Source organism: Trachypithecus francoisi, unplaced genomic scaffold, assembly GCF_009764315.1.
Source record: "Trachypithecus francoisi isolate TF-2019V2 unplaced genomic scaffold, Tfra_2.0 Lachesis_group16, whole genome shotgun sequence".
Classification (NCBI taxonomy): domain Eukaryota; kingdom Metazoa; phylum Chordata; class Mammalia; order Primates; family Cercopithecidae; genus Trachypithecus; species Trachypithecus francoisi.
This window is the reverse complement of record NW_022681461.1, coordinates 92207126-92223152: the sequence shown is the minus strand read 5'-3', so window position 1 is coordinate 92223152 and position 16027 is coordinate 92207126. Positions and strand designations below refer to the sequence as shown.

General features: G+C 41.5%; 1 protein-coding gene across 2 annotated transcripts in view; it reads left to right on the top strand.

Annotated features, from left to right (window-relative positions):
* The window catches only part of LOC117099018 (phospholipid-transporting ATPase FetA-like), a 119539-nt gene that overhangs the window by 90639 nt on the left and 12873 nt on the right, over positions 1-16027 (top strand). The window contains exons 16-19 of one of the 2 annotated variants that reach the window (XM_033238180.1): positions 3193-3381; positions 4090-4205; positions 15088-15252; positions 15771-15882. In XM_033238180.1, coding sequence (XP_033094071.1) covers positions 3193-3381; positions 4090-4205; positions 15088-15252; positions 15771-15882 — 582 coding nt within the window. The remainder of the gene's footprint in view (positions 1-3192; positions 3382-4089; positions 4206-15087; positions 15253-15770; positions 15883-16027) is intronic. The other variant, XM_033238181.1, reaches the window with a different exon arrangement.

The following is a 16027-nucleotide window of genomic DNA, read 5'->3' as shown; positions in this document are numbered from 1 at the left end:
TTTATGGTGCTCTACATTTTCAGAGAAACTTTTCTGGTAACTAACTATAGAATGATCCCTGAGGCTGAGAGCAGTGGCTCATGCTTATAATCCCAGCATTTTGGAAGGCCAAGGCAAGAGGATTGCTTGAAGTCAGGAGTTTGAGACTAGCCTGGACAACAAAGTGAGATTCCCCCTGTCCACCCCTGTCTCTACAAAAAAAAAAAATTTTTAATAAATAAAAAATTAGCCAGGTGCCAGGTGCAGTGATTCACGCCTGTAATCCCAGCACTTTGGGAGGCCGAGGCGGGCGGATCATGAGGTCAAGAGATCAAGACCATCCTGACCAACATGGCGAAACCCTCGTCTCTACTAAAAATGCAAAAATTAGCTGGGTGTGGTGGCGCATGCCTGTAATCCCAGCTACTCGGGGAGCTGAGCCAGGAGAATTGCTTGAACCAGGGAGGTGGAGGTTGCAGTGAGCCAAGATAGTGACATTGCACTCCAGCCTGGCGATAGAGTGAGACTCTGTCACAAAAAAAAAAAAAAAGAAAGAAAGAAAGAAAAGAAAAGGAAAGAAAAAAAAAAAGAAAAGAAATTAGCCAGCTATGGTGCTGCAGGCCTGTAGTCCCACTTACTTGGGAGGCTAAGGCAGGAGGATGGCTTGAGGGTAGGAGTTTGAGGTTGCAATGAGCTATGCTCGTGCCACTGCACTCCAGCTTGGGTGGCAGAGAGACCCTATCTCTAGGGAAAAAAAAATCCTGAGGAGGGTGGCAGGAAAAAGAAAAAAGAATGGTCCCTGAAAGCATAGCCGTGGGAACTTCTGATCTTGAAACTCTGTGATGTTCTGCCCTCCAGATCAGCCCCACTATCTCTGACAAGGCCTCCTAAAAGATGAGTTGTCATCCTCTTGTTGCTTCACAATTTGAAGATATCTCCACGATCCTAGTTTTTTTAGTAACCAGATGTGGCTATGTCATCCATTAACTTATCCAAACCTCTTTAGAAACAATGAATGAGAAATAATTGATTATAAATTAAGACTTGGCAGGGTGCAGTGGCTCATGCCAGTAGCAGGAGGCTGAGCAGGTGGATTGTATGACTCCAGGAATTCGAGACCAGCCTGGGCAACATAATGAAACTCTGTCTCTACAAAAAGTAAAAACAAAACAAAACAAAACAAAAAAACCAATTAGCCAAGCATGGTGGTGTGCACCTGCAGTCCCAGCTACTCAGGAGGCTGAGGTGGGCGGATCACCTCAGCCCTGGAAGCAGAGGTTGCAGTGAGCCAAGATCATGCCAGTGCACTTCAGTGTGGGTGATAGAGCAAGACCTTGTCCCAAAAAATAAATTAATTAATTAAGAAGATTTTTTCCTTAACAAATAAGAATTTATATAACCAGGCCAGGCGCAGTGGCTCACACTTGTAATCCCAGCACTTTGGGAGCCTGAGGCGGGCAGATCACAAGGTCCGGAGTTCAAGACCAGCCTGGCCAATATGGTGAAACCCCGTTTCTACTAAAAATACACAAATTAGTCAGGCATGGTTGTGCCCACCTGTAGTCCTAGCTGCTTGGGAGGCTGAGGACAGAAGAATCACTTGAACCCGAGAGGCGGAAGTTGCAGTGAGCCAAGATCGTACCATTACACTCCAGCCTGGGTGACAGAGCAAGACTCCATCTCAAATTAAAAAAAAAAAAAGAATTTAGACAACCAAATGAATCACATCCTTTAAAGTCAATGTACTCTTAATACTACCAGTAGTGACACCCTATATTTGTATATCACTTTACAGTTTTACAAATTGCTTTCATTTGTATTATCTCATATAGTCTTCACATCAGCCCTCTGAGGTAGGCAGAACAAGAAAAATGGAAACTGATGCTAAGGGAGCTTAAGTTACTTGCCTAAAATCCTACAGCTAAGAAGAGCAGAGATAAAAACCCAATGTCGCGTTCACCGCATGCTTCTCTGACCTGCTGCTATTCCACCAAGCCGCTATATTATTTGAAGCATATTTGGCCTTGGCCTTGTTTACTGCCCCAAGTAACAGAGCAGGAAACACACAAGAAACTAATCTCAATTGTTCAGTAGATATATCTTGTATCTGACCTAAAATTATATTCCCCACCTACCGTATTCACAAGCATAAGACTCTAATGATGCATAACTGTTTTAAAAATCAAATCAACCTTCAGAAGAGAAATAATCTAAAATATACCTCAAGTTGTGATAATATTCTAACAAAGGAGTTCCAGAAATATCTTGAATAATATCAGATTGAAAGACGGATTCAATAAGGTGAGTCATTTAGCTTCCCAGGGTGACTTTCAAAGATGACAACACTTGCATATATATATCTATATATATATATATCTAAACCATATATATATAGTTTACTAAATCATCAATCTTGTTTTCTTACAGCAGTGTTTTTAAAAGCGTGGTTAGTCTTATTCAGGAGCACTTATGCAGGACCACCTGCATGAGAATCACCCAGGAGATTTGTTAAAAATTCATTTTCTTAGGCCCTCCTCCCAGATTTTGTGATTATGGATTCAGTTAAGTTTGGGAGAGATCCAGGAACTAGCCTTTTTAACAAGCTTCCTGAGCCATCTTTACTCACTAAAGTCAAAGAATAACTGCCTGATGAGTTTGTTTGTATACATTGTATGTACCATATACCTCTGTAAAGTAAGTTGAAAATAATGGAAATGAAGGCCAGGTGTGGTGGCTCATGCCCATAATCTCAGCACTTTGGGATGCCGAGAAGGGAGGATCACTTGAGCCCAGAAGTTCGATACCAGCCTGGGCAACATAGGGAGACCCCATCTTAAAAAAAAAAAAAAAGCCAGTTGTGGTGTATACCTGTGGTCACAGCTCCTTGGGAGAGCGAGGTGGGAGGATTGCTTGAGCCTGGGAGGTTGAGTCTTCAGTGAGCTGTGATCACACCACTTGCACTCCAGCCTGGGTGACAGAGTGAGACCCTGTCTCAAAAAAAATAAAATAAAATAAAATAAAGGAAAGGAGAAAACACTGATATGTTCTATGCAGTCTGGCCTTGTAGAGCCAGACTTGTCAGGTAGTTTTAAAGAAACATGCCCCTTTCTGGGCTCTATCTTTATATAAATCACTTAGAAGACAGTGTCACTTCTGGGTGGACTTCAGCTACCCATCTCTGTGGGCTCCGGTTGCCCTCTTCTCTCCTGTCAGGCATGCTGGTGTACCAGGCTCAGTCACCAGATGAAGGTGCCCTGGTCACTGCTGCCAGGAACTTTGGCTTTGTGTTCCGTTCCCGCACATCTGAGACAGTCATAGTGGTCGAAATGGGGAAAACCAGAGTCTACCAACTGCTGACTATTTTGGACTTCAACAATGTGCGCAAGAGGATGTCTGTTATTGGTGGGTGCCCTTCCTAGTTGGCCTTCTCCCCTTCTTTGTCCTTCATACGTATTCACACATTGCCTTTCTTTTTTACCTACACACACATGCTTTCTCCCACTCACATACCTTCTCATAGGTATGTGCCTCAAATACAAACATGCAGCCATCCCTATTTTCTCACATATCCTTTAACTTTTCTCTTACACACAAATATGGGCTTGCTACCATATGCTAAGTCCACACTAAGTCCCTGGTGTTCCTGAGCAGTGGCTTATCAGCACCCTCAAAGCCAAGGTGAGGGGAAAGAATAAATTTATAAAGCCTGAACATGGAATAAGAGATGGGAGCAGACATACAGGAGAAATTCATACTGTCTCTCTCAGTTAGTTTGAGCCCCTCATACTAAAAAGGAAGGTCATTTTTCACCCATGGCATTACTAGATATGAGCCTTGGTCTGGGACTTGGAGATACTAAATGTGATTCTACATCAGACTCTTCCATGGGCAGCATTGAACCCATGGAAGAACTGGTTCTGTAAGTTCCTCTCTCACTTTTAGCAGCCCTCGCCACATCATTTATCCTGTGTGACCACTCACTGAGTACTTAGCCTCCATTAAAGGTAGAAACAATGTCATGGGGAATAGCCTCCTATTATCCCTCATTGGCTCAGACAAGTTATAATAAGGGACTGATATAGTTACTTTGCTTAATTTGCTTATCTTTAGTGCGGACACCTGAAGATCGGATAATGTTGTTTTGCAAGGGTGCAGACACCATCATCTGTGAACTGCTTCATCCATCCTGTAGTTCCCTCTGTGATGTGACCATGGAACATTTAGATGTAAGTGTTTAGGCTGCAGGAGAAGGAAGGTGCAGGTAGTTCTCTGTATCTGGATATGTAGCCACGTATGTGTCCCTGGGCCATCGTGTTTCTATATGGCTGTATAATGATGTCTGTGTCTCTTTAATTGGTAGAAGAATAAAACTATCTTATTTTGTGGGATTTTTGCCGACCACATTGCCAACTTCTATATGAAAGAGTTGAGTGTGACAGTACCCCAGAGGCATGATGAGGATTGTGTCCATGGGAGTATTACAACAATCAGAATAGTTCCCTGGTTCTTGATTCAGGAGTTTCCATAGTCTGACCTGGAGTTTGCTTTAGAATAGGACCTGTTGTTTCTTTCTCTTGCCTGATTGCCCTGGCCGGAACTTCCAATACTATGTCTAATAGAAGTAGTGAGAGAGGGCATCCTTGTCTTGTGCCAGTTTTCAAAGGGAATGCTTCTAGCTTTTGTCCATTCAGTATGACATTGGCTGTGGGTTTGTCATCGATAGCTCTTACTATTTTGAGATACATTCCATCAGTACCTAATTTATTGAGAGTTTTTGGCATGAAGGGGTATTGAATTTTATTGAATGCCTTTTCTGCATCCACTGAGATAATCATGTGGTTTGTTTTTGTCATTGATTCTGTTTATGTGATGGATTACATTTATTGATTTGCATATGTAGAACCAGCCTTGCATCCCAGGGATGAAGCCGACTTGATCGTGGTGGATAAGCTTTTTGATGTGCTGCTGGATTCTGTTTGCCGGTATTTTCTTGAGGATTTTCACATTGGTATTCAAATAGAAAGAGAGGAAGTCAAATTGTCTCCATTTCCAGATGACTTGATTGTATATTTAGAAAACCCCATTGTCTCAGCCCAAAATCTCCTTAAGCTGATAAGCAACTTCAGCAAAGTCTCAGGATACAAAATCAATGTGCAAAAATCACAAGCATTCCTATACACCAATAACAGAGAACAAAATCATGAGTGAACTCTCATTCACGATTGCTGCAGAGAATAAAATACCTAGGAATACAACTTACAAGGGATGTGAAGGACCTCTTCAAGAACTACAAACCACTTTTCAAGGAAATAAGAGAGGACACAAACAAATGGAAAAACATTCCATGCTCATGGATAGGAAGAATCAATATTGTGAAAATGGCCATACTGCCCAAATTAATTTATAGATTCAATGCTATCCCCATCAAGCTACCATTGACTTTCTTCACAGAATTAGAAAAACAAAACAAAACAAACAAAAAAACTACTTTAAATTTCATATGGAACCAAAAAGGAGCCTGCATAGCCAAGACAATCCTAAGCAAAAAGAACAAAGCTGGAGGCATCACGCTACCTGACTTCAAACTACACTGCAAGGCTACAGTAACCAAAACAGCATGGTACTGGTACCAAAACAGATATATAGACCAATGGAACAGAAAAGAGGCCTCAGAAATAATGGCACACATCTACAACCATCTGATCTTTGACAAACCTGATAAAAACAAGCAATGGGGAAAGGATTCTCTATTTAATAAATAGTGTTGGGAAAACTGGCTAGCCATATGCAGAAAACAGAAACTGGACCCCTTCCTTACACCTTATACAAAAATCAACTCAAGATGGATTAAAGACTTAAATGTAAGACCTAAAACCATAAAAACCCTACAAGAAAACCTAGGCAGTACCCTTCAGGACATAGGCATGGGCAAAGACTTCATGACTAAAATACCAAAAGCAATGGCAACAAAAGTCAAAATTGATAAATGGGATCTAATTAAACTAAAGAGCTTCTGCACAGCAAAAGAAACTATCATCAGAGTGAACAGGCAACCTACAGAATGAGAGAAAATTTTTTGCAATCTATCCATCTGACAAAGGGGTAATATCCAGAATCTATAAGGAACTTAAACAAATTTACAAGAAGAAAACAACCCCATCAAAAAGTGGGCAAAGGATATGAACAGATGCTCCTCAAAAGAAGACATTTATGTGGCCAACAAACATATAAAAAAAACCTTATCATCACTGGTCATCAGAGAAATGCAAATCAAAACTACAATGAGATACCATCTCACGCCAGTTAGAATGGCGATCATTAGGCTGGGGGCGGTGGCTCATGCCTGTAATCCCAGCACTTTGGGAGGCTGAGGTGGGTGGATCATGAGGTCAAGAGATCAAGATCATCTTGGCTAACATGGTGAAACCCTGTCTCTACTAAAAATACACAAAACTAGCTGGGCGTGGTGGCGGGCGCCTGTAGTCCCAGCTACTCGGTAGGCTGAGGCAGGAGAATGGTTTGAACCCAGGAGGCAGAGCTTGCAGTGAGCCAAGATTGCGCCACTGCACTCCAGCCTGGGCGACAGAGCGAGACTCCATCTCAAAAAAACGAAACAAAACAAAAAAAGAATGGCGATCCTTAAAAAGTCAGGAAACAACAGATGCTAGAGAGGATATGGAGAAATAAGAACACTTTTACACTGTTGGTGGGAGTGCAAATTAGTTCAGCCATTGTGGAAGATAGTGTGGTGATTCCTCAGGGATCTAGAACCAGAAATACCATTTGACCAAGCAGTCCCATTACTAGGTATATACCCAAATGATTATAAATGATTCTACTATAAAGACACATGCACACGTATGTTTATTGCAGCACTATTCACAATAACAGAGACTTGGAACCAACCCAAATGCCCATCAGTGATAGACTGGATAAAGAAAATGTGACACATATACACCATGGAATACTACGCAGCCATAAAAAATGATGCGTTAATGTCCTTTGCGGGGACATGGATGAAGCTGGAAACCATCATTCTCAGCAAACTAACACAGGAACAGAAAACCAAACACTGCACTCACAAGTGGGAGTTGAACAATGAGAACACATGGACACAGGGAGGGGAACATAACACACCGGGGTGGGGGACTAGGGGAAGGATAGCATTAGGAGAAATACCTAATGTAGATGACAGGTTGATGGGTGCAGCAAACCACCGTGGCACGTGTATACCTATGTAACAAACCTGCACATTCTGCACATATATCCCAGAACTTAAAGTATAATAATAATAATAATAAAAAGAATAGGACCTGTTGTTATGGGAGGCCCTACTCCCCCAGCCATGATGAGAACAGACTGCCTAGAATAGAAAACATCAGGCCTGGACTGTTTGATACCGCTCTCTGTTGTCTATAGGATTGGAATCATCAAAGGCACCTTCTCTACCCTACCCTACCTTACTTCTACACTCTAGGATTTGGGATGTATCAAAAAGAGAGAGTAGCTCCAGCCGTCTGGCACAAGAAAGGAAAACCAGATCCATACTCTTTGAGGTTTTCACCTCTAAATCTGTATATGCAAAGGGTTTGGGGACTAGGGAGAGAACAAGGGACAGAATAAGAATGAAGATAGATCACAAAAATGTTTGATAAATCAGAGAATATGCTATTTTATTAAGTCACCTCAACTTGACTCTCCATTAACACACAGCCAGAAGTCAGAGAACAAATGGCCAATAAGCTCATGAAGAGCTCTTCAACATCATTAGTCATTAGAGAAATACAAAAATCAAACCCACAAAATCCACTTTACTCCCACTAGGATGGCTAAAATCAAATATTTGAAGGAAAAAGAAAGATAACCAGACAATAATAAGCATTGACAAGGATGCAGAGAAATTGTAACCCCTCAACATTGCTGATGGGAAAGTAAAATAGCACAGCCATTTTGGAAAACAGTCTGGTATTTCCTTAAAAAGTTAAGCATAAAGTGATCATATAACCTAGCAATTCCACTCCAAGGTATATTTCCTAGAGAAATAAAAATATACACCCATACAAAAACATGTACACAGGTGGAGGGATGGGAGCAAGATGGATAAATAGAATCCTTCACTGATCATTTTCCTCACAGGAACACCATATTTGACAACTATCTACATTAAAAATCACCTTCAAAGAACCAAAAACAGATGAGCAATCAGAGTATCTGATGTTAACTTCATATCACTGAAAGGTGTACTGAAAAGGGTAGGAAAAACAGTCTTGAATCACTAGCATCAGCCCTCCTGCATCCCCCAGCAGTGGCCACATTGTGCAGAGTATCTGTGAATTTGGGGGAGGGAGAGTGCAGCAATTATGGGAACTCAGTGCTGCCAACACCAGTCAAAACACAACCAGTGCCCACAGAGGGAGCATTTAGACTAGTCCTAGCCAGAGGGGAATCACCCATCCCAACAGTCAGAACTTAAGTTTCTTGCTGGGCACAGTGGCTCACGCCTGTAATCCCAACATTTTGGGAGGCCAAGGTGGGCAGATCACCTGAGGTCTGGAGATTGAGACCAGCTTGACCACCATGGAGAAACCTGTCTCTACTAAAAATACAAAAAATTAGCCAGACATGGTGGTGCATGCCTGTAATTCCAGCTACTTGGGAGGCTGAGGTAGGAGATTTGCTTCAACCCGGGAGGTGGAGGTCACAGTGACCTGAGACAGTGCCATTGCACTCCAGCCTGGGCAACAAGAGCAAAACTCTGTCTCAAAAAAAGACCTTGAGTTTCTGCAAGCTTCACCATCACAGATTAAAGTGCTCTGGGGTTCTAAATAAACTTGATAGGCTGTCAAGGCCATAAGGACTGCAACTCCTAGCCAAGTCCTAGTGCTGTACTGGGTTCAGAGCCAGTGGACTTGGAGGGTCATGAGACCCAGTGAGACACTAGTCTGGGTGGCTAAGGGAGTGCCACCCCTACCCCAACCCCAGGCAGCACAACACATACCTGCAAAAGAGATCCCTTCCTTCCATTTGAGGAGAGGAAAGGGAGTAACAAAGAGGATTTTGTTTTGCAACTTGGACACCAGCTCAGCCATGGTAGGACAGGGCACTAGGCGAAGTCATGAGGCCCCCATTCCAGGCCCTAGTTCTTAGGTGAGATTTTTAGACACGCCCTGGGCCAAAGGGAACCCACTACCTTGAGGGGGACCCAGTCCTGGCAGGATTTATCACCTCCAGACCTAAGAGCCCTAGGGTTCTGAATAATCAATAGCATTAACCAGGTAATACATGCCATGGGCCTTGGGGGAGACTGTGAGATGTGCTGGCTTCAGGTGTCACTCAGCATATTCACACTGTGGTGACTACAAGGAGAGACCCCTTCTATTTGAAAAAAGGAGAGGGAAACATAAAGAGGACTTTATCTTGCAGCTTAGCTACCAGCTTGGTCACAGCACCAAGCAGGCTCTAGGGGCCCCCAATTCCAAGCGTTGGCTCTTAGATGGCATTTCTAAACCTACCCTTGGCCAGAAGATAGCCCATTGCCCTGAAGGGGGAGTTCCAAGCCTGGAAGCATTTACCACAGGCTGATTGAAGAACTTTTGGGCCTTAAGTGAACATCATCAGTACCCTGGCAGTACTCCCCATAAGCCTGTCATGATGGTGGACACAGGGAGAAACTCCACTACCTGGGAAAAAGGGAGGGAAGGGAGGGAAGAGTAGGAAAACCCATTGTCTTGTGGTTTCAATGCCAACTTAACTGCAGTGGAATAAAGCACCAAGTGGATTTTTTGGGTTTATGACTCTGGGTCCTGGATCCCAAATGACATCTCTGGACCAGGTTGGAGCCTTGGAGAATCACCACCCTGAAGTGAAGGACACAAGAGTGGCTGGCTTCACCACCTGCTGATTGTAGAGCTCTAGGCCCTTGAGTGAACATAGGCGGTAACCAGGTAGTGGTTACATTGGGCATTGGGCAAGACCCTGAGTTGTGCTGGCTTCAGGTCTGACCCACCACAGTCACAATGGTGGTCACAGGGTTGCTTGTGTTCCAGCTCGAGGCAGTTCAGCACAGAGAGAGAGAGACTCCATTTGGTTGGGAGAATGTAAAGGAAGAAAATAAGAGTAATCCAGTAATTTGCCTAGTAATCCAGATAATTCTTCCAGATTTTATCCAAGACCACCATCTTATCCAAGACCACTTGTACCGCTACAAGTCTGCAAAAATGACAGTGTTCCTGGGCTTGGGGTGCCTCCTAATGCAGACACGACTTAGATCACAACACCCAAGTCCCTAGTATCACACTGAATGGAGAAAAACTGAAAGTCTTTCCTCCAAGATCTGAAACACAACCAGGATACCCACTTTCAGCACTGTTATTCAGTATAGTACTGGAAGTCCTAGCTAGAGCAATCAGACAACAGAAAGTAATAAAGGACACCCAAATTGGAAAGGAAGAAGTCAAATTATCCTTGTTTGCAGTTGATATGATCTTATATTTGGAAAAACCTAAAGATTCCACCAAAAAAACTGTTAGAACTGATAAGCAAATTCAGTAATGTTGCAGGATACATACTCAAATACAAAAATCAATAGCATTTCTATATGCCAACAGCAAGCAATCTGAAAAAGATATCAAGAAAGTAATCCCATTTACAGTAGCTACAGGGAGAATTAAATACCTCAGAATTAACTTTACCAAAGAAGTGAAAGATCTCTACAATGAAAACTATAAAACATTGATGAAATAAATTGAAGAGGACACACAAAAAATGAAAAGATACTCCATGAGTTGGAAGAGTAAATATTGTTAAAATGTCCATACTACCCAAAGCAATCTACAGATTCAGTGCAATCCCTATCAAAATATCAATGACATCCTTCACAGAAATAGAAAAAACAACCCTAAAATTTATATGGAACCATAAAAGACCCAGAATACCCAAAGCTATCCTGAGCAAAAATAACAAAACTGGAGGAATCACATTACCTGAGTTTAAATTATACTATAGAGCTATAGTAACCAAAACGGTATGGCAATGGCATAAAAACAGACACAGAGACCAATGTAACAGAATAGAGAACCCAGAAACAAATTCATATGCCTACAGTAAACTAATTTTAGACAAAGGTGCCAAGAACATACACTGGGGAAAAGACAGTCTCGTCAATAAATGATCCTGGGAAAAAATATTATTCATATGCAGAATAATTAAACTAGGACGGGCATTGTGGCTCATGCCTGTAATCCCAACACTTTGGGAAGTTGAGGCAGGAAGATCACTTGAGCCCAGGAGCTCGAGACCAGCCTGGGCAACAAAGCACAACCCTGACTCTATTTTTTTTTTTTTTTTTTTTGAGACGGAGTCTCGCTGTCACCCAGGCTGGAGTACAGTGGCCGGATCTCAGCTCACTGCAAGCTCAGCCTCCCGGGTTCACGCCATTCTCCTGCTTCAGCCTCCCGAGTAGCTGGGACTACAGGCGCCGGCCACCACGCCCGGCTAGTTTTTGTATTTTTTAGTAGAGACGGGGTTTCACCGTGTTAGCCAGGATGGTCTCGATCTCCTGACCTCGTGATCCGCCCGTCTCGGCCTCCCAAAGTGCTGGGATTACAGGCTTGAGCCACCGCGCCCGGCCATGACTCTATTTTTTTAAGTAAATTTTTAAAAAGTTTAAAGGAGAATGAAAACAGACCCCTATGTCTCACCATAAATATCAAATCAAAATAGATTAACGACTTGAATCTAATACCTCAAATTATGTAACTACTAAATGAAAACACTGGGGAAACTCTCCAGCACATTGGTCTGGGCAAAAAATATGTTCAGTAATACCCCTCAAGCACAGGCAATCAAAGCAAAAATGGACAAATGGGATCACATTAAGTTTAAAAGCTTCTGCACAGCAAAGGAAACAATCAACAAAGTAAAGAGACAACCCACAGAATGGGAGAAAATATCTGCAAACTACTCATCTGACAAAGGATTAATAACCAGAATATATAAGGAACTCAAACAACTCTATAGGAAAAAAAAATCTAATAATCCGATTTAACAATGGGCAAAAGATCTGAAGAGACATTTCTCAAAAGAAGACATGCAAATAATAAACAGGCATATAAAAAGGTGCTCAACATCATTGATCATCACAGAAATGCAAATCAAAATTAGAATGAAATATCATCTCACCCCAGTTAAAATGGCTTTTATCCAAAAGACAGGCAATAACAAATGTTAGCTAGGGTATGGATAAAAGAGAACCTTTGTACACTGCTGTTGGGAATGTAAATTAGTACAGACACTATGGAGAACAGTTTGGAGTTTCCTCAAAAAACTAAAAATAGAGCTACCATATGATCTAGAAACCCCACTGCTAGGTATATACCCAAAAGAAAGGAAACCAGTGTATTGAATAGATATTGTCCCTTCCATGTTTTTTGTAGCAATATTCACAATAGCCAAGATTTGGAGGCAAAAAGTTAAGTGTCCATCAACAGACAAATGAATAAAGAAAATGTGACACATATACACAAGGAGTACTATTCAGTTATAAAAAAGAATGAGATCCTGTCATTTGCAACAACATGGATGGATCATTATGTTATTAATAAGTGAAATAAGCCAGGCACAGAAAGGCAAACTTTGCATGTTCTCAATTAGTTGGAGCTAAAAATTAAAACAATTGAACTCATGGAGACAGAGAGTAGAATGATGGTTACCAGAGGCTGGGAAGGGTAGTGGGGCAGAGGGAGGGAAGTGAGGATGGCAAATGGGTATTGAAAAATAGAAAGAATGAATAAGATCTAGTATTTGGTGGCACAACAGGGTGACTATAGTTAATAATTTAATTGTACATTTTTAAGTAACTAAAAGAGTATAATTGGATTGTTTGTAATACAAATGATAAATGCTTGAGGTGATAGATACCCCATTTACCCTGATGTGATGATTATATGCCTGTATCAAAATATTGCATATTTCCCGTAAATATATACACCTACTATGTACCACAAAAATTAAAAATTAAAAAAAAAAATGTACACAAGTGTTCTAAGCTGCATTGTTCATAATGGCCAAAAAAGTGAAAGAACCCTAATGTCCATCAACAGATGATTGGATAAATAAAATGTGGTTTATCTGTACAATGGAATGTTATTTGGCAATAAAAATGAGTGAAGTACTGATAAATGCTACAGCAGAGATGAACCTTGAAAACATTATGCTATGTGAAGAAGCCAGTCACAAAAGGCCACAAAGATTCCATGTATATGAAATGTCCAGACTAGGCAAATCTATAGAATCAGAAAGTAAATTAGTGGCCATCATAGGGCTAAGGGAAAATGGAATGGGGAATGACTGCTAATGGATACAGGGTTTCAGCTTGGGATAATTAAAATATTCTGAAATTAGACATTAGTAATGGGTGCACGAACTTTGTGAATAGACTTTTAAAAGGCCATTGACTTGTATACTTTAAAAGGATGAAATTTATATTATATGAATTATATCTCAAGTTTTTTTTTTAAGTCAGTGAAATGTCCCACACAAGACAGCTCTTATGCCTTATACTGGTTCCCAGAGGCCATAGTATTTTTTATGGACTAGACTTTTATCTTTTAACCTTTCAGAACATGTGAATTAGGGTACCTTTTCTGAAAGCATTTCCACAGACTAGCCTCAAAGGAAGCCAAAAAACTGTTTCAGATCTTTTGACATGCTTCCTGCTTACCATCCTCAACAGACACAGTGACGCCTGACTATACTACAGTGTATTCACCACTGATGGCAAATCTGTAAGAGTCAAGCTCTAACAACCCACTCACACAAAAGCAGAACTCCAGGCCCTCTGAGACAGGGATCAGCAAACAGGTCATGCACATGCAGGTAGCAGGCAGGATTTGGCTCCCAGGCCCTAGTTTACCTCATACCAGCACTAAGAGAAAAAACACACAAGTAGGGATAAAAGATAATGTTAACACATACCACAAAGTTATTTGTTGAATGGATTAATGAATCTGTCATTGTATTGTTAAGCTTGTCAAGTTATTTTATCTGTGTCCTATACAAAACCAGTTTCTGCCACTGTCACTTCCTTCTTAGAAACTCTCCTGAAATCTTTTCTGGGGCTTCCTAGACTGCCAACATCATAGAGGTTTAAGAGATGACATTCCGTCCATATATTGTCTTATGTTAATTTCACCTAACAGCTAGCATCAAACACTTTGACGTTACACAGGGAACTGAGAGTAAATTCTGTTTCTCTTGCTCTTATAATGCCAAAGTGAATTAGTTTGCCACTCACTATAGCAATGATCGTGTGGAATTGTTGTCATGTGCAGTTCTCGATATTCAAAATCTGTTTCTAACCCACCCTTAGATGGATATGAATTCTGCCCTAAACCACCCACACTCTCTCACCCAGCCCTCCTATGACCAAGAGTTTATTCCTGCAAGATGGTTAGCTATGGTTAGTTAGGATATGTCAGTGGCTAAGGAGCAAAAAGATGCTAACTCACCCAAAGAGCATTTCAGTGGTGCCCTCATTAACATGCCGGCTATGGCTAATCAACTGAACCAACCAACTATAGACAAATACACAAGTATGTGCTGTGTAAGATACCCAGTGAATATTTGAGGAAGGAAGGGAGAGAGGAAAATGGAAGTGAATGTGTGCTTGTAAAAACTAGTAACACCTTTGATTATTTTTTATAACAACTGCTTCTTTTTACTTTATTATTCCCTTCATTCTCATATCATAGTCATCATTATCCTCTCTGTAGAGGGTACATTATCATCCCAATTTTACAAGTAAGAGATCTAGATTTGGTTTTTCCCAGAGTCACACAGCAAATTACCTAACCACAAGTAAAAGCTAGAACCTTCTATCCTTCAGAATTACTCTCAACCTTCCAGCTATGCTGGCCCCCATCTTTGGGACATTTTGCTGAAAAAGCACATCAGTTGCTTTCTGCTTAGGCTAGGAACTAGCCCCATGTTGCTAATTATTAAACCCTATTTTGCAGGCAAATGAAGCCTGTGGGGTCGGTCTGCCACTCCCTTAACTCAGCCTTAACCCAGCCCAGGCCCACTCAATGCACACACGTGTATGTCTTCCAGGATTGTGCCAGTGAAGGCCTTCGCACCCTAATGGTGGCCTACCGAGAGTTGGATGAAGCATTCTTTCAGGACTGGAGCAAGAGGCATACTGAAGCCTGCTTGTCTTTGGAGAATCGGGAAAGCAGATTATCAAGTGTCTATGAAGAAGTCGAAAAAGACTTGATGGTTAGTGAGGAAGCCAGGGATAGACTAGGGGCAGCGATGGGGCCTGGCAGTCAGCAGACTGAGCAAGGGCTCTGAAAGTGGCTCCCAGAGGATTGACAGATGCAGGCTCTCTCTGGGAGGAAAGATAGGAAGTCTTGGCATGTGAGCTCCATAGTTTTGTGCCAGGGAGGCTGGATACTGGATTCCCAGCTGATTCAGTATATCCTGGACCTTCTCAATCCATAATGGAAGAATGCACTGGTTGTAATTTTTAATCTTTCTGGCAGTGTTTCTAATTCCAAAGCTGTTCACAGAAACTAAGTGATCTAGTTGAAAGGCTGTGTGTGTTGTGAGGCAGAATGTGCTGATTTTTATACCACTGAGATCCTCACACCAGGACAGAGCCGGCTCACTAAAGAGAGTACTGAGGTGCCGGTTCAGTCGTTGGGTAGCACTAAATTAAAAATAATTAATTATTTTTAATAAAAGGGGAAAAGCCTCTTACCTTTTTCCTCATTCACTGATACATCTCTTCAAAGCTGTTAGGGGTCACAGCCATAGAAGACAAGCTACAAGATGGAGTACCTGAGACAATCATCATCCTGAACAAAGCCAAAATTAGACTGTGGGTTTTAACTGGAGATAAGCAAGGTAAAACCCCTAGACTGACTGATCCTCTTCCCTATCCACCTTAGCCATTTCTTTTCCTCCTCTTTCCTTTTTTTCTTAGCCATTTTTTGACAAGTATCTTGTAAGTCAAATCAAGTCCTTAGAGGACACCTTTATTCTCAATCTT